This window comes from Oncorhynchus gorbuscha, linkage group LG02, assembly GCF_021184085.1.
Source record: "Oncorhynchus gorbuscha isolate QuinsamMale2020 ecotype Even-year linkage group LG02, OgorEven_v1.0, whole genome shotgun sequence".
NCBI lineage: Eukaryota > Metazoa > Chordata > Actinopteri > Salmoniformes > Salmonidae > Oncorhynchus > Oncorhynchus gorbuscha.
The window spans coordinates 90,663,101-90,687,521 of NC_060174.1; the positions used below are offsets into that span (position 1 = coordinate 90,663,101).

General features: G+C 43.3%; 1 protein-coding gene across 2 annotated transcripts; it reads right to left on the bottom strand.

Annotated features, from left to right (window-relative positions):
- Window positions 1–467: 467 nt before the first annotated feature.
- LOC124012761 (polymerase delta-interacting protein 2-like) lies at window positions 468–19,358 on the bottom strand. Of its 2 annotated transcripts, none has more exons than XM_046326714.1 (11): window positions 19,028–19,358; window positions 8,886–8,961; window positions 8,544–8,638; window positions 8,146–8,248; window positions 7,506–7,581; window positions 7,304–7,411; window positions 7,028–7,164; window positions 6,148–6,174; window positions 5,581–5,706; window positions 5,369–5,448; window positions 468–1,263 (listed from the first exon to the last, which is right to left on the bottom strand). In XM_046326714.1, the coding sequence occupies exons 1-11, from the start codon at window positions 19,195–19,197 to the stop codon at window positions 1,149–1,151; spliced, it is 1,113 nt and encodes a 370-aa protein (XP_046182670.1). In that variant the 5' UTR covers window positions 19,198–19,358; the 3' UTR covers window positions 468–1,148. The 2 variants fall into 2 exon arrangements, with proteins under 2 accessions (XP_046182670.1, XP_046182662.1); XM_046326706.1 differs by lacking the exon at window positions 468–1,263 and adding an exon at window positions 2,167–4,410 and having other exon boundaries at window positions 19,028–19,336.
- Window positions 19,359–24,421: the final 5,063 nt, after the last annotated feature.

A 24,421-nucleotide genomic window follows, 5' to 3' on the forward strand; every position in this document is an offset into this window, starting at 1 on the left:
TCTGCAATTCGCATGCTGACAGCAGGAATATCCACCAGACCAGTTTCCAGAATTTCTCTACCATAAGCCGCCTCCGTCATTTTAGAGAATTTGGCATTACGTCCAACTGGCTTCACAAACGCAGACCATGAATAACCACGCCTGCCTAGGACCTCCACATCCGGCTTCTTCACCAGCAGGATCATCTAAGACCTGCCACCCAGACAGCTGATGGAACTGTGGGTTTGCACAACCAATCTGTATTCCCAGTCATGTGAAATCCATAGATTAGGGCCTAATACATTCATTTCAATTGACTGATTTCCTTTAAATTAACTGTCACTCAGTAAAATCTTTGAACAAATTTCAGTGTAAATGACTACCCCATCTCTGTACTGAGTGGCACAGCGGTTTAAGGCACTGCATCTCAGGGCAAGAGACGTCAATAGTCCCTGGTTCAAATCCAGGCTGTATCACAGCCGGCCGTGATTGGGTGTCCCATAGGGCGGTGCACAATTGGCCCAGCATCATCCGGGTTTGGCCGTCATTTTAAGTTTTAAACTGACTTGCCTAGTTAAATAAAGTCAAGGGGTGTGAATACTTTCTGAAGGCACCATGTGCACGTAGTCTTTGCTCCCTCACACTCGGCTGTATGTGCATCTTGCTAGCCGTCACTCAAATAGCAAGGGGCTGAACCTCTTTGGCTAGAACTCAAATTGTTAGGGGGCTGGCCCACGTGGGGGAAAATGTTTTTCTGGAAGATCAGCTCTTTCAAACTCAGGATTTCATAGCTAATTGAGGTAAGACAGTAATTTTGTGCATTGATTATACAGGGATGACCTACACATTGAGTCATCCAGCCCAAAGTGTACAAAACAATTAAAATACTTAGTCGCCAATGTGCCACTGCAGGTCTTGAACAGCTTTACACAACCTCAGTGTGAGGTGTGTAACTTGTCTAATATCAGACCTCTGGCTGCGTGCATAAAGGATTGCCTTAAAGGTGAAAGTGTAAATAAAGTCCCCGAGAAGAGATAAAATACAAATGTGGGGGGGGGACACTGAGCCTGGACCCATTTCCACCATAAAGAAGAGGAGCCAGTATTGGCAGCCTATGTAGCAGTCAGTCTCTCCCAGCAGACAGTCTCTCTCTCTTTCCCCCCTCTCCCTCAGAAGAGGAAGGAGTAGGGGCTGTCCCTACGGCCGTGGCTCTCCAGTGAGAAGGAGGGGATGGCCACCTCGAACATGGCGCCGCCATGAGCCCGTTGGCAAGTAAAAGTCCCCCTGCAGAAGGCGGAAAATACCAATCAGCAGGCGCAGAAAAAAATATTTTCAAAAAACAATTAAATTCAACAAGGATATGGCGGAGCATTCTCTTTTGCCCACTCACTCAGGGGAAATGGCTTCAGTCCCTGTGCTATGAACATTTTTGCTGAGGTACTAGACCAAGGGTGGGTAACTCCAGTCCTCGAGGGCCTGATTGATGTCACTTTCCTCCATCGCTAGCAAACACAGCTGATTGCACATTTCATTCTAAATGGAAGATCATGATTAGGTGATTATTGGAGTCAGGTGTGTTAGCTGGGACAAAACTGACACCAATCAGGCCCTCGAGGACTGGAATTGCCCATCCCTGTACTAGACTGTAGTAGCCTGTACCACTGTTGCCACTAGCCACAGAAATACAGTATCTAGCACAGCCACAGCATGCTGGCTAGTCTTTCAGACTTAAACAGTAAACATCTCACTGAAAAGCTAAATGGGATCTATTCTGCCAGTGCCAACAAAGCATGTTTCCATGTGTGAATCCTGAGTCAAAAAGGCTGTTGATCATTCAACATAAAAATGATAATTGTAAAGTTGAGTGTTATCAACTGTTTTGGCCACAGTGCCATCCTCACATCAGGACCTGCTAGTGGATGTAATGCAGAACAAATGAAAAAGACTAGGCAAAAGCGAGCAGGTCTAATTTTGGGGGAAAACATTTGTAAAATGAGCAAAAGTGGCAGCCGGGCTGTGACTTTTGCACAGAATGAGCATTTGGCTGCTGTCCCTTTTCAGATACTGACTCCAAATGGTCCGCAGTCATTATTATATTATCAGAAATACCCGATTTGTGGTCCCAGTCCGCCCCTAATGCATTCAGATTAAAATGGGAGTACCCTTAGATAGTGATAGACAGAACAATTTCAATGATTCACAGAAGCGTTTATTTAGGATTCCCAAACTGAAGTCCACAAATCCAGTCACTGATTCATTTAGCCAGTCACATTCACACAAATTTGACATTTCCATTCAAATGCATTGACTAATCAGTGTCACTTCAGTCACATTAATGCTATACAAAACTGATTCCATCACATAAAATTGTATGTATATATATATACACATATATACATATACACACACACAAACACACTAAAGTATAAATTAACATTAAGAAATATACACGTGACCTCAGTTGTGGTCACGGTGTGGCAGTGCCTTGCCTTTACTGGAGAAACAGGAAAGTGCCAAAAAGACGAGCAAGAATACTTAAATCATCATGAAATTACTAGATATACAGTAACACATTGACAACAACTTCAAATGTCTGCCATTGATTGAACAATCTAGTAATTGAGCATCTATGATTAGTGACTGGCTATTTGATCAGCAGTGAATCAGCTGTCATATCATAGCAGCACAAATTAAAGCGGGAATCCTTAATAGTGAATCTGCCACGTTCGTTTTAGATATTACAACAAAAAAGTTACTACAAATGAACAAACCGTTTGACGCACCTCACCTCCATTTCATCAACAAAACAAAACAAGTTGCTGGGGCAGAAAGTGGGCTGTTACCCCTAATGCGGATTCCATCATTAAAAGGGGATGTACAATATTTTACAACTTAATGTTAGATCTTGAAAGTAGTCTCTGGCCCAGGAGAAACTATAATCCCTGGTTAAATTCTTTAAACAGCCAACACAAAAATGGAAGCGATAGGGTCATGCAGCATACTTTCAGGGTGAGGAACCATTTAACATTAAGTTGTAAAATACTGAACTTCCCCTTTAACAGCTCATGTGATAAACAAAGCAGCATGATTATAACTAGTAGTCGTGTACTACGTCACAGCTTTGCTGCCTCTGTGTTAGAGGGTTGAGGTCCTGATAAGTACAGCACTGATAGGGAGTAGAAAACACAGATTATGTAGTCACCTCGGTTCTTTTTGGGAGTAGGTCTCTACTATGAGCGGTGTTTAGGAAGATGTTAAGCAACATACTATTATAGGTGCTATGATGTTCAAATAAAACACTATACTCATGTTCCTCATTGCAAACAGTCAACTGCTCTTCTTCATTTGTGTACACACACAGTATGTTGTTGACCGACAAAACATAATAGATAGTGTTTCATTCACAATGAGTTATACTTATTGATTCACTATGGCTTGGCGAGAAATGGGCTTAAAATGTCTGGGGAAACGTGTCAGAGCACAGACTCAAATAACATTTTCTTTTAAACTAACGTACCATTGGAAATGTAAAGAGATGATCCAAAAACAGAACGGGTCACTCAGTAGGATACTGAATACCATGTTTGTGTTCCTCTCAGCCTGAGCTTCTACTCGGTTTGTCCTTTTCAGTCAAACCGGCACTGGCCTAGTTAAAAATAGTCTAACAGTATTAGGCCTAATGGTTTCAAGTGTCTAAAAGTCTTATTCTGGAATAGATGCAAAAGTCAGAATAGTCAGATGGTTTCCTTTCCTCATCCACTGCTGAGCCTGCCCTGCATAAGACTGGTGAAAAACAGGATGGCAGAAACCTAGCTCTCTAAGCCATAGGAGTTGTACTGAAAGGCAGGAGACTGGAGGAGAAAAGGAAGCAATTTAATAGTATTGACTCGTCTAGGCGGCTGACTAAATGTTGGGTAGACTACTTTTCATTAGAGAACCACAGACTGCACCTGTCTTGACCACACTGCCATGTGCTACCAAAGCAAAGGTCACTATTGAAGTGCCACTGTAGATGTAGTGCAGACAAGGTAGTCCCCGGGTATGTGCACAATGCTTAGCTCCACAGGGCTCTCTGCAAGGTTTGGCATAGTCGCATTCACACTTCCCAATGACTTAGTCTTGACATCGATCCAAGAGCCTAGTGCATTTGTGTGGGCAGGAGGGGCTACAGTTGTTGATTAGGTGGTACAGCCTATGTGGAGAAGAGAATGGGTGGTGAGCAGGACAGGGGCAGGCTTTGAAGAGGGTGATGTGAGTGTGGGTGGAGCAGTGGGGCACTTTGGAGGATGGCATGGCTCGACTCAGGCCAGTGAGGTGAAAGGGCCGGGCAGGAAGCCGTTGGGTGTATCGTCTTTCTTGCTTTCGAGGGAAAAGGGAGGGATGCGCACGTCGAAGAAGGTGCCGTTGGGCCTCTCGAGCCGATAGGAACCCCTGCAGGGGTCAAAAGACAACGACAGGCACCGTCAGAGTCCGAGCCCCTTCTGCCCTGCCCAGCCACTGCCCAGTCCAGAGTCCTACAGTAGTACTGCTATGACAAATTTTTTACTACTAGCTTCCCAAGTATTCTACTTCAACTGCTCCTACAATTAGCCTACTTCAGCTTCTACTATGACTAGGGTCATTTTACTACTACTGTTTCCACTGACAATATCCATGCTTTTACAGTATGCTACACAAACATACCAATTTACTTACATATATACACACGCACAGACACACACACACACAGTGTGTCCCTCATCGACTAATACAACAAACCTGGCACAGAGTGGGCAAACCTGGCCAAATTAGGTAAATAAATTGCCCGATATCACAAGTCAGAAAACCTGAGGAAGTTTGCAGAGCATATTAACCACAAACAAACTGTGTTTGTTCATTGGAGCTCAGACCCATACTTGAAATTCCATATTAGGATGATTGAAAAGAGAGATAGCTCTCACACACACACAATGCAGGAGCCAATGTCAGTTTCCATAAAGACAAGAGTCCGAACTACGTGCTGCTAAAGCTCAACCATACTAGTCTCTACTAGGTTTGCAGAATTCGGGTAACTTTGGGGGAATCTGGCATTGCATAGTCCAGATAGGGTGAAAGTTGAGGTACTTTCAGTACATTTTTCTTCTGTTTGGCACCTAATGAACCATTTTACAATTCTGCGTGATGTTTGCTATATGGCACATATTGTCTAATATGTTGATTAGGCTAGTATTCATATTAGGGTGGAAATAAACCCTGCCATCATAGTAGGTTACTTGGACCAGGAGGAACAAAACATGGTCACCACTTGTGTGACATTCTGCCATACGTGTTCTGCTGGTACAAAGTGTCTACTTTTTGACAATGGGCAGGTGTTTCACAGTGCGTGTGTGCGTTTCTTTGCAAGACTCACCACATGTGACCGCTGGGTGCCTGCAGTGAGACGTGACTGCTGTACTGGAAGGCAGGCTGCTCTTCGGACAACACTGGCTCCTACACACAGTGAGGGGGTATCATTTGGTAGACAAGTCTTTACCACACTTTTTTTGACCTTCTCCAATAGATTTTGAAAAGGAGAGGATGTGAGGAATCAGGAAAGATTAATTGAAAGCAGCAGAGACTCACCCGTCCCACCACTCCTCTGCCACGGACCGTCTCCAGGGTGCCTGAGAGGCTGAAGATCCTCCAGTGTCTCTCCCTCAGTTGCACCACCTCCTCCCCCATGTTCTCCAGACGGATACAGTACCGCCACTGACACACACACACACACACACACACACCGAGCAGTGAGCCAACGGAAACCACTCTGGGTTCGTCTGAAATGCCACCCTATTTCCTATGTAGTGCACTACTTTTTACCAGGGTCCATGAGGCTCTGGTCAAAGTAGTGCACTCCAAAAAGAATAGCATGGCATTTTGGATGAACACTGACTACAGTAGTATGCAGGTACGTCGGCACAATCAGCAGTATCTATGGGAATGGGAAGCTAGCTTGTATGGCTAAAATTGTAGCTAGATTGAGATTCTAAAAAATAATGACAGCAACACACAAATATCACTGTTTTTAGCCTAAAGAACAACATGAAATGGAATTAAGTGAATATAATTGTTTCCTCATATCTGACAGTTTGCTAGCACACAGTAACAACAGTCGCTAGGCTACAGTCATCAGTGGCAGCTTCTTTGACTTACCCAATATACGTGGGAATTCTGGGCTTCCTGACAGAGAAAATGACATACATAAGCAAAAGTACAAACAGGTTCTAATCATGACTGGGGCACATTCAGCAGGGCGGAGTTGTGGAACCAGATAAAAATACAGTGAGCTCTAAAAGTATTGGGACAGTTACACGTTGTTTTGACTCTGTACGCCAAATTATACAATGACGTCGAGGTTAAAGTGCAGACTGTCAGCTTTAATTTGGGGGTATTTTCATCCATATCGGGTGAACAGTTAAGAAATTACAGCCCTTTTTGTAAATGGTCTTTCTCACTCATCATTCATTCAGTAGTATTCGTAATCATGGTAGCATATAAATATTGTATTCTTATCTACAATAAAAGTGGCTCCAAAATGACAATGTTGTTTACCATTAATTTCTATTGGGAACAAAATAATCTGAAACACCCAATATAAACCAATGCAGCCAACAGGTTTGTAGTCACAAGCTTGATGTAATCAAGGAATATGGGACCAAATACTAAACTTGTTACTACTTTAATACACACAAGTGAATTTGTTCCAATTAATTTGTTCCCCTAAAATGGGGGCACTATGTACAAAAATAGTTGTAATTTCTAAACAGTTGACCTGATATGGATTAAAATACCCTAAAAAGTATTCACTTTAATCTCATAGTCATCACATCATTTCAAATTCAAAGTACTGGAGAAGAGCCAAAACAAAAGAATTAACTGTCCAAATACTTTTGGAGCTCACTGTATGTTATGTAGAACAACATGCCTCTGACATCTAGAGGGAATCACGGCCGCTCTATTCATTAAATTTCTTCCACAAAGCGTGACCCTGATTCTTTATTCCCTTAGAGAAGTGGTGTGGTGTGGGGCGTACCCTCATGCCCATGTAGAAGGGAATAACAGTAACGCGGATGTTCTCAGTGGTCTCGCGGTGCACGTCCGACAGCTCCAGCCACGGGTGGTTCTTCTCCTGCCACGCCTGCAGCGTGTCCCGTGGTATGAATGGGGGAACTGGAGAACGTGTCACAGTGCAACAGTCACATTTGAAATTTTGGGATTTACCTGCCAACAAGTTCTCATTCATACATACGCATTACGTTTACTGGCTAACTGACTGAATACACTCAAAAAGCCTTTTGGTTTGTAGTACCTTTGGAGGCATTGAACTGGAGGAAACGCTCAAACAGCTCATGCTGAATGGGGACCTGGTCTGTGGAGTTGTAAGGCAGGATGTCTTCATGACTCACATAGTCCAGCCCTGAGAGAGTGAGAACGAGAGTTAGCTCAGTGCATTAATTCCTTTGTGCAACAGTAACTATGTATTAGCAACACTTAAAATACATCTGACTCACCTGGAATGGCATAAAGCGCCCTGCTGTCATCGTGATTGGCCAGAAACGTCACCGCCTCAGTCTGTGATCTCTGAGACTGACCGACACAGACCATTTATAAGGAGACAATTAGGGTTGCAAAATCAGAAGAACCAGGGTTTGTGGAAAACCTAGGAGTTTTGGGAAAGTTACCATAATTTTCCTGTGTGTGATATAGACAATAGTGATGGGGGGAATCTCGTTACACATCTCAATATTATTTTTCTATGAAATTGATTTGAGATTCCAAGTATCTATAAGAAGAGAAAAAAAATATAGGTAGTATTGTTTGCACTAGTCAGGTGTACCTGGGCCAAAATGAAAGTATTTTAAAAAATTCTATAGCTTGTTCTCTAGCTCTTTAAATAGTGAGCAAACGTGTTTACAGCACTTTAATTTCCCTGACTGATAACTTGTTTTCTCATGCTCCCTCATCTCTCTGCAGCGGACATGTAGTGAGCAATATGTTTGGAACACCAAATCACAATATTGAGTCACAATACATATAGAAAGATAATATCACATCATGAGGTCCCTGGCAATTCCCAGCCCAAACAGACAATGCAGAACCAAATCAGAGTACCAGTGGAGGTAGTTGACAGCCTTTTGGTCAGATACTCACAATGTGGGGACAGTCCCTGGTGTCTATCAGAACCTGATAGTATGTGTGAGTTTTCCCTTTCACCTCTTTGGACCGGTGTGCCCCAGGGGGTTCCGTAGGCTTGCTGGGGGCAGAAAGCAAGCAGAGGAAAGGTGTCAATGAAGAATAACCAGTCAACGAGAGCTAGACCACTTCCAAACAAAAACATAACTCCAATCCATTTCCATTACAAACTGCTTGTGAGATGTTTGGATCTTATGGCTACATCGGATATAGCACCCTACTCATTATATAGGTCTAGTGGACTACAAAAGTAGTGCTCTATATAGGGAATAGGGTGGTATTCCAGACAGTGGAAAGCACGCTAAGCAGACAGGTGTTGCGGAGACATGGGTGACCGTGTGAGGTGGTGTCATCACCTCTCCGTCGCAGGAATGACGTCGCGGTCATAGAGGCGGGCGTGCCAGGGGAAGAGCACGATCCCTCTGTAGCCAAACACACTGTGCAAGAATAACTGGGGAGAGAGGCAGACAAACTTAAGGCTGTGTGTGGAATAGCTTGGCAGTGAGTATAACAGTTGATTAAATAGAAAACCCTGCCAGGTTGGCACAGTATTTTGCTTATCATAAAAATTGAATTAGCTATATAATTTGTAATTTTATTGCTATGGTCCTAAGACAGATCCCTGGGGAACCCCCATGTAAAATTGTTAGTCTCTAATGTGGAGTGAAATATGGAGTTGTGGTTGGAGACCCTCTCACCTGTCCTGTTTCATATTTCCCCTGCTGTTTGGGAGCCTCAAACACTCCTACTGTCTCCAGCACCTTCCCCTCTGGCCTGTAGGACAAAGCAAATCAAGACATTAGGAGAAGAACGAGTTAAGACAGACACTGACTTGTGTCATGACTTGTCCTTCCAAAGTTATCCATGTAACTCCCTCAGCCAATTAGTGATCAAGTTGTTGACAGTGTCTTAATTGCAGGCATGATTTGTTCATTGCATAGGGGATCATGTCACTAAAACCAACAGACATTGTCACCCTATCATATACCTAGTTGGAGCAGTGGAGAACAATAAAATAAGTAGACTCAAGTAGGGCTGAGGCAGACATTACATTTTGTCAGCCGGTCAAAAAGATTGCCAGTCTCACCGTAATTGACCGTTAATTAACATAAACACGTTTAGCATCTCCAGGAATACTCGCTGCATATAGTATAATAAATAAATTTGATATACTCATCACAAATCCATTATTTTAGTCAGGTCAAAAGAAACGTATGAAGAACAGAATATGAGTTGACCTACTGTATGTTATCTGGCTATGCTCCATGCCAATACCCGAGTGACGCAGCGGTCCAATGCACCGAATCTCAGTGCTAGAAGAGTCACCCCAGACCCTGGTTCGATTCCAGGCTGTATCACAACCGGACGTGTTTGGGAGTCCCATAGGGCGGCGCACAATTGGACCAGCGTCGTCCGGGTAAGGGTTTGGCTAGGGTATGCAGTCATTGTAAATAAGAATGCTCTTATCGTCGTAACCAGCCGCGACCGGGAGGTCCGTGGGGCGACTCACAATTGGCCTAGCGTCGTCCGGGTTAGGCCGGTAGGGTTATCCTTGTCTCATCGCGCACCAGTGACTCCTGTGGCAGGCCGGGCGCAGTGCGCACTAACCAAGGTTGCCAGGTGCACGGTGTTTCCTCTGACACATTGGTGCAGCTGGCTTCCGGGTTGGATGCGCGCTGTGTTAAGAAGCAGTGCGGCTTGGTTGGGTTGTATCGGAGGATGCATGACTTCCAACCTTCGTCTCTCCCGAGCCCGTACGGGAGTTGTAGCGATGAGACAAGATAGTAGCTACTAAACAATTGGATACCACGAAGTTGGAGAGAGAAAAGGGGTAATTTTGTTTTTTATATATATATATATTTTAAAAGTATGTTAACTGATTTGCCTAGTTAAATAAATAAAAAATACAATTATTTCAATGCAGGCCCTGAAATCTTCATCCCTAACTACAACATTTTCAGACAAGATAGAACAGCCAAATTGGGCATTGTTGCAATCTACTGCAGAGATAGCCTGCAGAGTTCTGTCCTATTATCCAGGTATGTACCCAAACAATTTGAACTTCTACTTTTAAAAATCCACCGCTCTAAAAAGAAGTCTAACCGTTGCCGCCTGCTAAAGACCCCCCTCTGCCCCCAGCTGTGCTCTGGACACCATATGTGAACTGATTGCCTCCCCAGCTATCTTCAGAGCTTGTGCTGCTAGGCGACCTAAACTGGAACATGCTTAACCTTAAGGTATAGAGGGCAGCATTTTCACTTTTGGATAAATAGCGTGCCCAATTTCAACTTCCTGCTACTCATGCCAGGAATATAAGACTGTTTGAATCATGTCTGAGTATAACAGAATTTATGTAGCAGGCAAAACCCAGAGGACTAACTGTTCAGATTTTTTATTTTTGCCTCTGACTGCTCCCTCAGTTGTCTTTGCCAAGGGATATTTGATAGGAACCATTTCAGTTCCTACCACTTCCACTGGATGTCACCAGTCTTTGGAATTTGGTTGAGGTTATTAATTTGTGTAACGAAGAAGAAGCACATCCTGGAACAACGTTACACTATTGAGTCGCGCAAGACGTAAAAAGGAGCATGGTTTGTTTACTTGCTGTTTTGAATACAGAATGCCCCATCTACAATTGTGATCGATTATTCATGTTTAAAAATACATAAACGGAATTAATTAAAAAAATAAGGACCAATTGTGATGTTTATGGGATATATTGGAATGCCAACAAAAGAAGCTCGTCAAAGGTAATGCATGTTTTATATTTTATTTCAGCGTTTTGTGTAGCGCCTGCAGGTTTGAAATATGCTACCCTCTTTATTGACATTGTGCCATCATCAGATAATAGCTTCTTAATGCTTTCTCCGAAAAGCTTTTTAAAATCTGACATGTTGGCTGGATTCACAACGTTGTGTAGCTTTAATTGAGTATCTTACATGTGTGATTTAATGAATGTTTGATTTTATATCATTATTTGAATTTGCTTCGCTGCATTTTTCCCTATTTTTTTCCCAAGTGGGATGCAAGCATCCCATGCAATACCATAAGAAGTTAACACCCCAGCCATCCTACAATCTAAGCTTGATGCCCTCAATCTCACACAAATTATCAATGAACCTACCAGGTACCACTCCAAAGCCGTAAACACGGTATCATCCTAACCAACTTGCCCTCTAAATTCACCTCTGCTGTTTTCAACCAAGATCTCAGCGATCACTTCCTCATTGCCTGCATCCGTAATGGGTCATCGGTCAAACGACCTCCACTCATCACTGTCAAATGCTCCCTGAAACACTTCAGCGAGCAGGCCTTTCTAATCGACCTGGCCGGGGTATCCTGGAAGGATATTGACCTCATCCAGTCAGTAGAGGATGCCTGGTTATTTTTTTTAATACCTTCCTCGCCATCTTAAATAAGCATGCCCCATTCAAGAAATTTCGAACCAGGAACAGATTTTTCCCTTAGTTCTCTCCAGACCTGACTGCCCTTAACCAACAAAAACATTCTATTGCATTCCGCATTACCATCGAACAGACCCCGCGATATGCTGCTTTTCAGGGAAGCTAGAAACCAATATACACAGGCAGTTACAAAAGCCAATGCTAGTTTATCAAGCAGAAATTTGCTTCCTGCAACAAACTCAAAAGTCATGGGACACTATAAAGTCAATGGAGAATAAGAACACCTCCCAGCTTCCAGTTCTCTGCTGCCAATGACTGGAACGAACTGTAAAAATCTCTGAAACTGGAAATACTTATCTCCTTCACTAGCTTTAAGCACCAGCTGTGAGAGCAGCTCACATATTACTGCACCTGTACATAGCCCATCTATAATTTAGCCCAAACAAGTACCTCTCCCCCTACTGTATTTATTTTGCACCCCATTATCTCTCTACTTTGCACATTCTTCCACTGCAAATTTACCATTCCAGTGTTTTACTTGCTATATTGTATTTACTTTGCCACCATGGCCTTTTTTTAGTTTCCTTTACCTACCGTATCTCACCTCATTTGCTCACATTGTATATAGACTTGTTTTTCTACTGTATGTTTGTTTTTACTCCGTGTAACTCTGTGTTGTTGTATGTGTCGAACTGCTTTGCTTTATCTTGGCCAGGTCGCAATTGTAAATGAGAACTTGTTCTCAACTTGCCTACCTGGTTAAATAAAGGTGAAATAAAAATGTAAAAAACGCCACACCTGTCAAGTGGATGTTTGTATTGCCAAAGGAGAAATGCTCACTGACAGGGATGCAGACACATTTCAGAGATCTTTAATTTCAGCCCATGAAACCAACAATTTACATGTTGCGTTTATATTTTTGTTCTGAGTAGTTACGTAAAGGTGACTAGAGATAGTATGTGTGTGTATTGCTGCCCTGACACAATGATCCAAGAAGAAAAAAAACAGCTTGCTTTCAAGGTACTGGCATTGGTCCAATGAAGCTCACACCTTATTGCATTGACAAGGTTACTGGTGTGGCCTAACTTTTGGGCTCCCAATCAACAGTGGAAAACTGTAATAGTGTGTCAATCATTGTCTCATTTCATCAGTGTTGCCTAAACTTTCTATCTACCGGACTTGCACATACACCTAGTGAACAAAACATTAGGAACTCCTTCCTAATATTGAGATGCACCCCCTTTTGCCCTCAGAACAGCCACAATTCATCGGGGCATGGTCTCTACAAGGTGTCGAAAGCATTCCACAGGGATGCTTACCCATGTTGACTCCAATGCTTCCAGTGGTGTTGTTGGCTGGTTGTCCTTTAGGTGGTTGACCATTCATGAGACACACGGGAAACTGTTGAGCGTGAAAAACCCGGCAGCAACGCAGTTCTTAACACAAACCTGTGCTCCTGGCACCTACTACCATACCCCGTTCAAAGAGGCACGTCTTGCCCATTCACCCTTCAAATGGCACACATACACAGTCCATGTCGCAAGGCTGAAAAATCCTTCATCTGTGCTGATTTAAGTGGATTTAACAAGTGACATCAATAAGGGATCATAGCTTCCACCTGGTCAGTCTCATGGAAAGAGCAGCTGTTCCTGATGTTTTGTACACTCATGGCTATGGAACACGTCTTTGCGTGTCAAAAAAGACACGACAAATAACACTGACTAGGTATACCCCTTTCCCTTTGACGTGTCAAATAAGTTTGTTGACCAATCAGGACCTGAATATGACTGCACATCAATTTAATGCGTTCCTACATTTTTTACACCATCACTCGTATTTCATGTCACAACGATACGTATGCTATGATGCTGGTATTGCTGTCTTGCGCATCTACAGTGCTGGTCATAAAAAAAGCTAGCTAGCTGTTCCATTACAAATGTTCTTCCCCAAAAACAAAGCAAAATGACAATCTGTTACAGTAGCTATAGTTAGCTCGCTAACTATACAGCTAGTTGTCATCGAGTAAAATAAACCTAATTCACAAGACCGTTCTTATTTGAAGAATGGTGGTTGGACCCATCTATGTGAAGCTAGCCACAATAAGGATTAGCCACAATAGTGGACTTTGCAGTTAGCCTTCAAACTAAAAGTATGTAATTAACAGTGATGCAAATGAACACAAATCGTAGAATGTCATAATTGAATAGATTTAGCACACAGTGGGTTACCCAGTAGACCTGGTTTATACTAGAGGTCGACCGATTAAATAGGGCCGATTTCAAGTTTTCATAACAATCGGAAATCGAGTATTTTTGGGTGCAGATTTCCCTTTTTTTTAATACCTTTATTGAACTGGGCAAGTCAGTTAAGAACACCATCTTATTTTCAATGACAGCCTAGAAACTTTGGGGTTAACTGCCTTGTTCAGGTGCAGAACTACAGATTTTCACCTTGTCAGCTCAGGGGTTCCAATCTTGCAACTGTACAGTTAACTAGTCCAACGCTCTAACCATTGCACTCCACGAATAGCCTGCCTGTTACGCGAATGCAGTAGAAGCCAAGGTAAATTGCTAGCTAGCATTAAACTTATCTTATAAAAAAACATCATAATCACTAGTTATAACTACTAATCCAGTTTAGCAGGCAATATTAACCAGGTGAAATGTTGTAATTTCAGGGTCAGGGTATATGCAACAGTTTGGGCTGCCTGGCTCATTGCAAACTAATTTTCCAGAATTTTACGCAATTATGACATAACATTGAAGGTTGTGCAATGTAACAAGAATATTTAGACTTAGGGATGCCACCCGTTAGATAAAATACTGAACAGTTCCGTAATTTACTAAAATAATAAACGTTTTGTTTTCGAAATGATAGTTTCCGGATTCGACCATATTAAATCACCAAAGTTTCGTATTTCTGTGCTTATTATATTATAAGACTATGATTTGATATAGCAGTCTGGCTGCGCGGTGGTTGGCAGCAGCAGGCTCGTAAGCATTCATTCAAACAGCACTTTCGTGCTATTGAGGAGCCAACATGTTTGTCGAGTAAAGAATGGATTCCAATTGACTTTGTCACAAGAGAAACTCGCTCTACAGTTCATGTTTGACAAGCAGTGCTCACCCACCACCATTAATGTGTTCGCGGCAGCGATTTCAGCTTGTCATGAGGGTTTGGCAGAGACACCGTCTTGTCACCCTCTAGTGAAAAGGTTTCTATTGAAAACGCAGTGACTTAGGCCAATGCCTAGAGCCATGCTGCCCCAGTGGGATTTAACTTTGGTACTCGAGGCGCTCTGCGAGACGCCGTTCGAGCCACAATCAAATCCCCCTAAAGAAGTTCAATTAAAACCTCTTTGGTGCAGGCGTGCCGCTAGTGACCCACCTCGAAACATCCGGTGAAATTGCAGAGCGCCAAATTCAAACGACAGAAATAGTAATAAACATTAATGAAAATTCAAGTGTTATACATCGGTTAAAATATGAACTTCTTGTTAATCCAGCCGCTTTGTCAGATTTCAAAAAGGCTTTACGGCGAAAGCATAACATGCGCTTATTTGAGGACAGTGCCCCATTTACAAAAGCATACAAACATTTTCCAACCAAGCAGAGGTGTCATGAAAGTCAGAAATAGCAATAAAATAAATCACTTACCTTTGAAGATCATCTGGTTGCAATCACAAGGGTCCCAGGAACATAAATTGTCCTTTTGTTCAATAAAGTCCTTCTTTATATCCCAAAAACTCAAGTTTTGTTGGCGCGTTTTGTTCAGTAATCCACTGGCTCAAAGGCGATCAAAACATGCAGACGAATACACCCTAATAGTACCGGTAAAGTGCATCGAAACATGTCAAACGATGTTTATAACTAATCCTCAAGGTGTCAATTATCTAAATAATCAATCATATTTAAACCGGACAGAGTATTCAAAAGAAAGGAAAAAGAACGAAGGGCGCGCACAGTGACGCAATCCAGTACGGCATGCTTCCCCAGTCCCCTAACCAAAAGGTATTTTTCTTTGTCGTTTTTCAGAAAACAAGCCTGAAACCATGTCTAAAGACGGTTGACATCTAGTGGAAGCCATAGGAACTGCAATCTGGGCCCTTACCAATTACAATGGAAAAACCACTCACATCAAAAAAAATCCACTTCCTGGATGGATTGTCCTCGGGTTTTCGCCTGCCATATCAGTACCATTATATTCACAGACATTATTTTAACAGTTCAGAAACTTCAGAGTATTTTCTATCCAATGCTACCAAGTGCATGCATATCCTAGCTTTTGGGCCTGAGTAACAGGCAAGTTACTTTGGGCAAAAGTTATGACGGCACTGTTGCTTGCTTTGACTACGGCCAAGCGCATCAGTGATTTGTGTGCTCTTTTGACGAGACCCGAGTGCCTTGCCATTAATGGTGATCTGAACAGAGCGGTGTTACGTCCTAATCCGGCATTAATGCCGAAGGTTATCAAGAGCTCATATAGGTCACAGACCGTTAAGCTGTAGGCCTTCTCCTCCTCCTCCCCCACACAGAGCAGAGAGAAAGGCTTCGCCTGTGCCCGGTGTGCACCGTGGCGTGCTAAGTGCAGAGCACGGCGATGATTAGGTCGACGCCTCAGCTGTTTGGGTGTCACGGTGCTAGTACACTTGGTAGACCGCTGTCTCATTGGCTTTGCGAAGGCATTGAGACGGCTTATGAGGTGGCAAGGTGGCCATTGCATCAGGGCATAAGAGCCCACTCCACCCGTGGAGTAGCAGCGTCTACGGTCCTTTTCAGAGGAACACGGGTAGAGGATATTTGTGCAGCGACGTCGTGGTCATCATCGTCTCCCTTTATCAAATTCTACCTGTTAGACATGTCGTCTAGCTCTTTCTCTACTCAGCGTTGCTGAAGGGAGATATTGAGATAAGGATGCAGGGCTATTGGGCAGGGTTCCCATTAGGTCTGCTCTTTTTTCAAGGAGAGAGACATTTGACATGACCTCTGTTTGACACTGTCAGTACAGTAGGGAATGTCTTGACTGCCCACCAGTGTATCACTGTGTTGGGGCTGCGTGATGAGGGAAATAATACTGTAACTAGTGTTACTTTACTATTAGACCGGTCACTAAATTTGATGGAATATTGAGGTATCAACTATCTGCCGAGTGCCCACAAATCATTGGCTTTGCCTATGGATTGAGTGTGGCGGGTTACACTGAGAAATCAGTGAGTAGGTCTTCTAAATTGGTTCAGCCTGCACTCAGCATTGCTGATGGGAAGGCTAGAACTAAGGTGAGAAACGCAGGACCAATGGACAGTTCCCATCAGGTCCGCTTTTTCCTATTAGAATGACTACATGACATCTGGGGTAGTACAGTAGAGTCAAATGTTACATCCGGCCCACAAGTCTATGACTGTGTTGTGGCGGCTGGATTAGGGATATAGTACTGTAATACTAGTTACAGAACTATTAGACCAATCGTAATCCCAACCCTATAAAAAAGGTATATCAAAGGTCCTTACACCTTGAACACGCCGACAGAGTCATTGCGCAAAATGGTACACAACATAATGTGGATGTGTGTGCAACAGAAGTTCACCATTCACCTCCTGCTACCATTTCTGTCAAGCAGTCTATGCAAACAATTTGATGCATACTAGTATACCATATACGGGGGTATTTGGAAAAATCCACGGGATGGTTTTTCAATACTGTCAAAACTATTTGAAGTTAACAAATTTGAATATTTTTTAGCTACTTTTTAATTTATTACCTGCAGTCAACTTGTGAAATACGTTAGGAGATAAAGCAGATTGCATTCTTCATTTCACTTGTCACATTATGAAGCTTACCATAGTTCCCCAGAACAGTTGAGCCAGACACGTGCTTGTTTGTAAATAGCAAAAAGAGTCCATAGCGTTCTATATGTATCAGGAATCTGTTGTGCGACGCACATGAGGTGATGGAAGTTACACTTGTATGCAATCCACTACTTACTACATGTTAGCCATCTGATATCTTATAACTGCTTTCTGACAGAAGTCAAAGAGCTCTGGATGAGTTCTGTACAGTTGCCATTTTTCCATGCTTAGTACAAGTATCCCTCTGCTCCATGTACATGTGTTGCTCTTCCTTCAGAAAAGCATGTACCACAACTTCTCATTTACACAATTTCCCTCATTCACATTTTCATGTAAATGTCCACACTGGTTGAAAATTACATTTGGTAGCTACTAGTTATGCTTGTATAACTTTATGAGCTGGATTTGCCTGCCTTTGTAATTAGTTTGTTCGTTTTCATTTGTTACCAGCATTAGTTTGGGCTAATTTTGTTAGCATTCTGGTACTTGAGGCCCAATGCGCTTTTCTTGAGTTTTTAGTTTTTTATGTTGACATTGGCAGACATGTGTGTTTGAATCAGGAAAGTTTCCTTTCACGACCTCCACAAACCAGAATGTTGAATACACTTACATTTTTACCGATTGTTCTGCGGTTGGTCCTTTTGGCAGGAGGCATGAGACAATATATCCACAGAGAAGTATATGTAGCCTAGTGGTTAGACCGTTGGACCAGTAACCAACATGTTGCTAGATCAAACCCATGAGCTGACAAGGTAAAAATATGTCGTTCTGCCCCTGAACAAGGCAGTTAACCCACTGTTCCGCCATTCTAAATAAGAATTTGTTCTTAACTGACATGCCTAGTTAAATAAAAGGTAAAATTATAAAATGTAAAAAAAAAAGCGCTGGAAGTGCATTCCGATTATTATCACCTGACGCATGCAAAGAACCATAAACCGTGCACGAGCTCGGCAAGTATGCGGACAAGTCCTGAATGTATTTATTTTCTTCGTCCTCACATACTTCAGGTGATAGAAATCTGAAAAAAACAACCAGCGCTTTGAAACGTACTTATACTTTCTTGTGGATATAGTGTCTCACATTTTTACAGCCAAAAGGACCAACCGCACGGACAACCGATAAAGTACATTAAAATATAATTGTATTTAACATGCTGCTTGTAGAGGTCGTGAGTGGACACCTTCCTGATTCACATGTTCATTTCTACCCGAAGTAGAATCCAATGCCACGCAACGTCAGGTTTCCAGTATTGTAATTAACGAAGTTACTATGATACAAAGGATGCAATGACAGTAATTGGGAACTTGACGTGCAGTAGATTCTGTAGTTAAAACAACCTGCGTTCGCTAACCAGCTAATTAGTTAACCTACCGATTTAACATTAGATAATTAAAAACAAGTAACTAGCTAGTTAACAATGCTATTAATGAAAGGGTACTATAACCAGCTTTTGGTGGGGGTTTTTTTTATAGCACAGACGCAGGACAGTAACAACTGTTACAGCTAACTGCTAGTCGGTCAGGCTAAATTAGTTAGCTAACAAACGTGAGCTACCAGCCGTAGCGAGTTAGCTAGATAATATCTAACTTACCTTGACGACATCAACCGTTTCTGTTGGACGTTGAACAAGCTACATGATAAACGCGTCATATTCGGAGTTTGTCTACTGTTTAAATCGACATTTAGTACACTGATGGCGTGTTTTCTATTATATTTGTTAACCGTGGACAACAAGGTCCGACGAATGACACAGGCCGCCATCTTTGTTTAGATCTGCATTGCCCTGGACACCACACGCGCCTACACAGTATTTTTGGTTTGTAGCATTCTTCTTCTTCGATTGTATATTGGCGATCTCTCAATTTAATGTGCATTCCGCCATTTACTGTACAGGATCGAAACAGGATTACCAAAAATATAACAAAACAACTACAAACTAACCACCCACACACATGCACACACCGAAAAAAAAAACGAAATCAAACAACTTTTCTGAAAAATACATTCTAAAATAAAACAGGCTCAAGGGGCACCTGAGTCTGTGTCTTCCAGCTCCAGTGCCCCTTGCAAGTCGCAAAAACCTTTCTGCTGCAGCCACAATAATGTCCAGTTTCTTAGATTTCTGCCATACAGTTTATAACTGTGGCAATTAACGCCACAAAATCCACCTTTTGCCTGGCAGCAAACAAATATATTGACATTTATTTAAGTAGGCATGTCAGTTAAGAACACATTCTTATTTACAATGACGGCCTACTGGGGAACAGTGGGTTAACTGCCTTGCTCAGGGGCAGAATGACAGATGTTTACCTTGTCAGCTCTGGGATTCAATCTAGCAACCTTTCAGTTACTGGCCCAATGCTAAAATCAAATGTATTTATAAAGCCCTTCTTACATCAGCTGATATCTCAAAGTGCTGTACAGAAACCCAGCCTAAAACCCCAAAGAGCAAGCAATGCAGGTGTAGAAGCACGGTGGCTAGGATAAACTCCCTAAAGGCCAGAACCAAGTTTTTATTTTTTTATTTCACCTTTATTTAACCAGGTAGGCTAGTTGAGAACAAGTTCTCATTTGCAACTGCGACCTGGCCAAGATAAAGCATAGCAGTGTGAATAGACAACACAGAGTTACACATGGAGTAAACAATTAACAAGTCAATAACACAGTAGAAAAAAATGGGCAGTCTATATACAATGTGTGCAAAAGGCATGAGGAGGTAGGCGAATAATACAATTTTGCAGATTAACACTGGAGTGATAAATGATCAGATGGTCATGTACAGGTAGAGATGTTGGTGTGCAAAAGAGCATAAAAGTAAATAAATAAAAAACCGTATAAAAACAGTATGGGAATGAGGTAGGTGAAAATGGGTGGGCTATTTACCAATAGACTATGTACAGCTGCAGCGATCGGTTAGCTGCTCGGATAGCTGATGTTTGAAGTTGGTGAGGGAGATAAAAGTCTCCAACTTCAGCGATTTTTGCAGTTCGTTCCAGTCACAGGCAGCAGAGTACTGGAACGAAAGGCGGCCAAATGAGGTGTTGGCTTTAGGGATGATCAGTGAGATACACCTGCTGGAGCGCGTGCTACAGATGGGTGTTGCCATCGTGACCAGTGAACTGAGATAAGGCGGAGCTTTACCTAGCATGGACTTGTAGATGACCTGGAGCCAGTGGGTCTGGCGACGAATATGTAGTGAGGGCCAGCCGACTAGAGCGTACAAGTCGCAGTGGTGGGTGGTATAAGGTGCTTTAGTGACAAAACTGATGGCACTGTGATAGACTGCATCCACTTTGCTGAGTAGAGTGTTGGAAGCCATTTTGTAGATGACATTGCCGAAGTCGAGGATCGGTAGGATAGTCAGTTTTACTAGGGTAAGCTTGGCGGCGTGAGTGAAGGAGGCTTTGTTGCGGAATAGAAAGCCGACTCTTGATTTGATTTTCGATTGGAGATGTTTGATGTGAGTCTGGAAGGAGAGTTTGCAGTCTAGCCAGACACCTAGGTACTTATAGATGTCCACATATTCAAGGTTGGAACCATCCAGGGTGGTGATGCTAGTCGGGCATGCGGGTGCAGGCAGCGATCGGTTGAAAAGCATGCATTTGGTTTTACTCGCGTTTAAGAGCAGTTGGAGGCCACGGAAGGAGTGCTGTATGGCATTGAAGCTCGTTTGGAGGTTAGATAGCACAGTGTCCAATGACGGGCCGAAAGTATATAGAATGGTGTCGTCTGCGTAGAGGTGGATCAGGGAAACGCCCGCAGCAAGAGCAACATCATTGATATATACAGAGAAAAGAGTCGGCCGAGAATTGAACCCTGTGGCACCCCCATAGAGACTGCCAGAGGACCGGACAGCATGCCCTCCGATTTGACACACTGAACTCTGTCTGCAAAGTAATTGGTGAACCAGGCAAGGCAGTCATCCGAAAAACCGAGGCTAATGAGTCTGCCGATAAGAATATGGTGATTGACAGAGTCGAAAGCTTTGGCGAGGTCGATGAAGACGGCTGCACAGTACTGTCTTTTATCGATGGCGGTTATGATATTGTTTAGTACCTTGAGTGTGGCTGAGGTGCACCCGTGACCGGCTCGGAAACCAGATTGCACAGCGGAGAAGGTACGGTGGGATTCGAGATGGTCAGTGACCTGTTTGTTGACTTGGCTTTCGAAGACCTTAGATAGGCAGGGCAGGATGGATATAGGTCTATAACAGTTTGGGTCCAGGGTGTCTCCCCCTTTGAAGAGGGGGATGACTGCGGCAGCTTTCCAATCCTTGGGGATCTCAGACGATATGAAAGAGAGGTTGAACAGGCTGGTAATAGGGGTTGCGACAATGGCGGCAGATAGTTTCAGAAATAGAGGGTCCAGATTGTCAAGCCCAGCTGATTTGTACAGGTCCAGGTTTTGCAGCTCTTTCAGAACATCTGCTATCTGGATTTGGGTAAAGGAGAACCTGGAGAGGCTTGGGCGAGGAGCTGCGGGGGGGCGGAGCTGTTGGCCGAGGTTGGAGTAGCCAGGTGGAAGGCATGGCCAGCCGTTGAGAAGTGCTTATTGAAGTTTTCGATAATCATGGATTTATCGGTGGAGACCGTGTTACCTAGCCTCAGTGCAGTGGGCAGCTGGGAGGAGGTGCTCTTGTTCTCCATGGACTTCACAGTGTCCCAGAACTTTTTGGAGTTGGAGCTACAGGATGCAAACTTCTGCCTGAAGAAGCTGGCCTTAGCTTTCCTGACTGACTGCGTGTATTGGTTCCTGACTTCCCTGAACAGTTGCATATCACGGGAGCTATTCGATGCTATTGCAGTCCGCCACAGGATGTTTTTGTGCTGGTCGAGGGCGGTCAGGTCTGGAGTGAACCAAGGGCTGTATCTGTTCTTGGTTCTGCATTTTTTGAACGGAGCATGCTTATCTAATATGGTGAGGAAGTTACTTTTAAAGAATGACCAGGCATCCTCAACTGACGGGATGAGGTCAATGTCCTTCCAGGATACCCGGGCCAGGTCGATTAGAAAGGCCTGCTCACAGAAGTGTTTTAGGGAGCGTTTGACAGTGATGAGGGGTGGTCGTTTGACTGCGGCTCCGCGGCGGATACAGGCAATGAGGCAGTGATCGCTGAGATCCTGGTTGAAGACAGCGGAGGTATATTTGGAGGGCCAGTTGGTCAGGATGACGTCTATGAGAGTGCCCTTGTTTACAGAGTTAGGGTTGTACCTGGTTGGTTCCTTGATGATTTGAGTGAGATTGAGGGCATCTAGCTTAGATTGTAGGACTGCCGGGGTGTTAAGCATATCCCAGTTTAGGTCACCTAACAGAACAAACTCTGAAGCTAGATGGGGAGCGATCAATTCACAAATGGTGTCCAGGGCACAGCTGGGAGCTGAGGGTGGTCTGTAGCAGGCGGCAACAGTGAGAGACTTATTTCTGGAGAGAGTAATTTTCAGAATTAGTAGTTCAAACTGTTTGGGTATGGACCTGGAAAGTATGACATTACTTTGCAGGCTATCTCTGCAGTAGACTGCGACTCCGCCCCCTTTGGCAGTTCTATCTTGATGGAAGATGTTATAGTTGGGTATGGAAATCTCTGAATTTTTGGTGGCCTTCCTGAGCCAGGATTCAGACACGGCAAGGACATCAGGGTTAGCAGAGTGTGCTAAAGCAGTGAGTAAAACAAACTTAGGGAGGAGGCTTCTGATGTTGACATGCATAAAACCAAGGCTTTTTCGATCACAGAAGTCAACAAATGAGAGTACCTGGGGACATGCAGGGCCTGGGTTTACCTCCACATCACCCGCGGAACAGAGAAGGAGTAGTATGAGGGTGCGGCTAAAGGCTATCAAAACTGGTCGCCTAGAGCGTTGGGGGCAGAGGATAAGAGGAGCAGGTTTCTGGGCATGGTAGAATATATTCAGGGCATAATGCGCAGACAGGGGTATGGTGGGGTGCGGGTACAGCGGAGGTAAGCCCAGGCACTGGGTGATGATGAGAGAGGTCTGTGGTACATCCACTACCTATCTTCACTAGCATCACTTGTTTTCTCAATTATTTTAATAGCCTCAGCATAGGAGATTTGATTGACCACTTTTGCCACCTCAATCTCCTTCACCCTTACAGGGCACTCCAGGAACTCTGGATCATAATCCCCACCACAATTACAACACCGTTTTCCTTCAACACACCGTTCTTCAATATACTCTTTCCGTCTGCACACACTTGAAACATGGCCAAATCCTTTACATTTCTTACACAATGCAATGGTTTGGGAACAAAAACTATTACAGCGTATCTTACATAACCAAGCTTCACATGTGTAGGTATTTGCTCTTTAACAAAAAAACAACTGGACTGACCGACTTTCTTATTTTTCTCCATTCACGAGGTGGGTCAGACGCCGGGCACCAACCACACCAGGAATTCTCTTCAGGAATTCAACCTGAACATCCGTCCTCACCCGTGAGATGATTCCTTTGACTGTTGCTCTACTCTGAAGTTCAAAACTTATGTTTTCTGTATTCTTTGAAGCTCACCGCAATCTTCTAATGTTCTTCAGATATACAATTAATCAAAATAAGACCACTCCTGGTCAGTCTGACAGTCCACTTTCCCAGCGCATACTTCACCATTTTCGACATCTCAAAGGTGTCTCTCACATATAAATCCTTACTCAACAAACGCATCCCAACAAAAAGGGATTTATTATAATTCATGCACATATCATACACTCCACTCACTAGTTAACTAGTTGGTTAAGAGTTGATAAGATGGCAGCCATCCCCTCCGGCGCCATCATATCAACTGTGAGACCTTATATAGACAGGTGTGTGCCTTTCCATATCATGTCCAATCAATTGAATCTACCACAGGTGGACTCCAATCAAGTTGTAGAAACATCTCAAGGATGATCAATGGAAATGTGCTCAATTTCGAGTCTTACTGTATAGCAAAGGATCTGAATACTTATGTAAATGTGATATTTCATTTGTTTTTT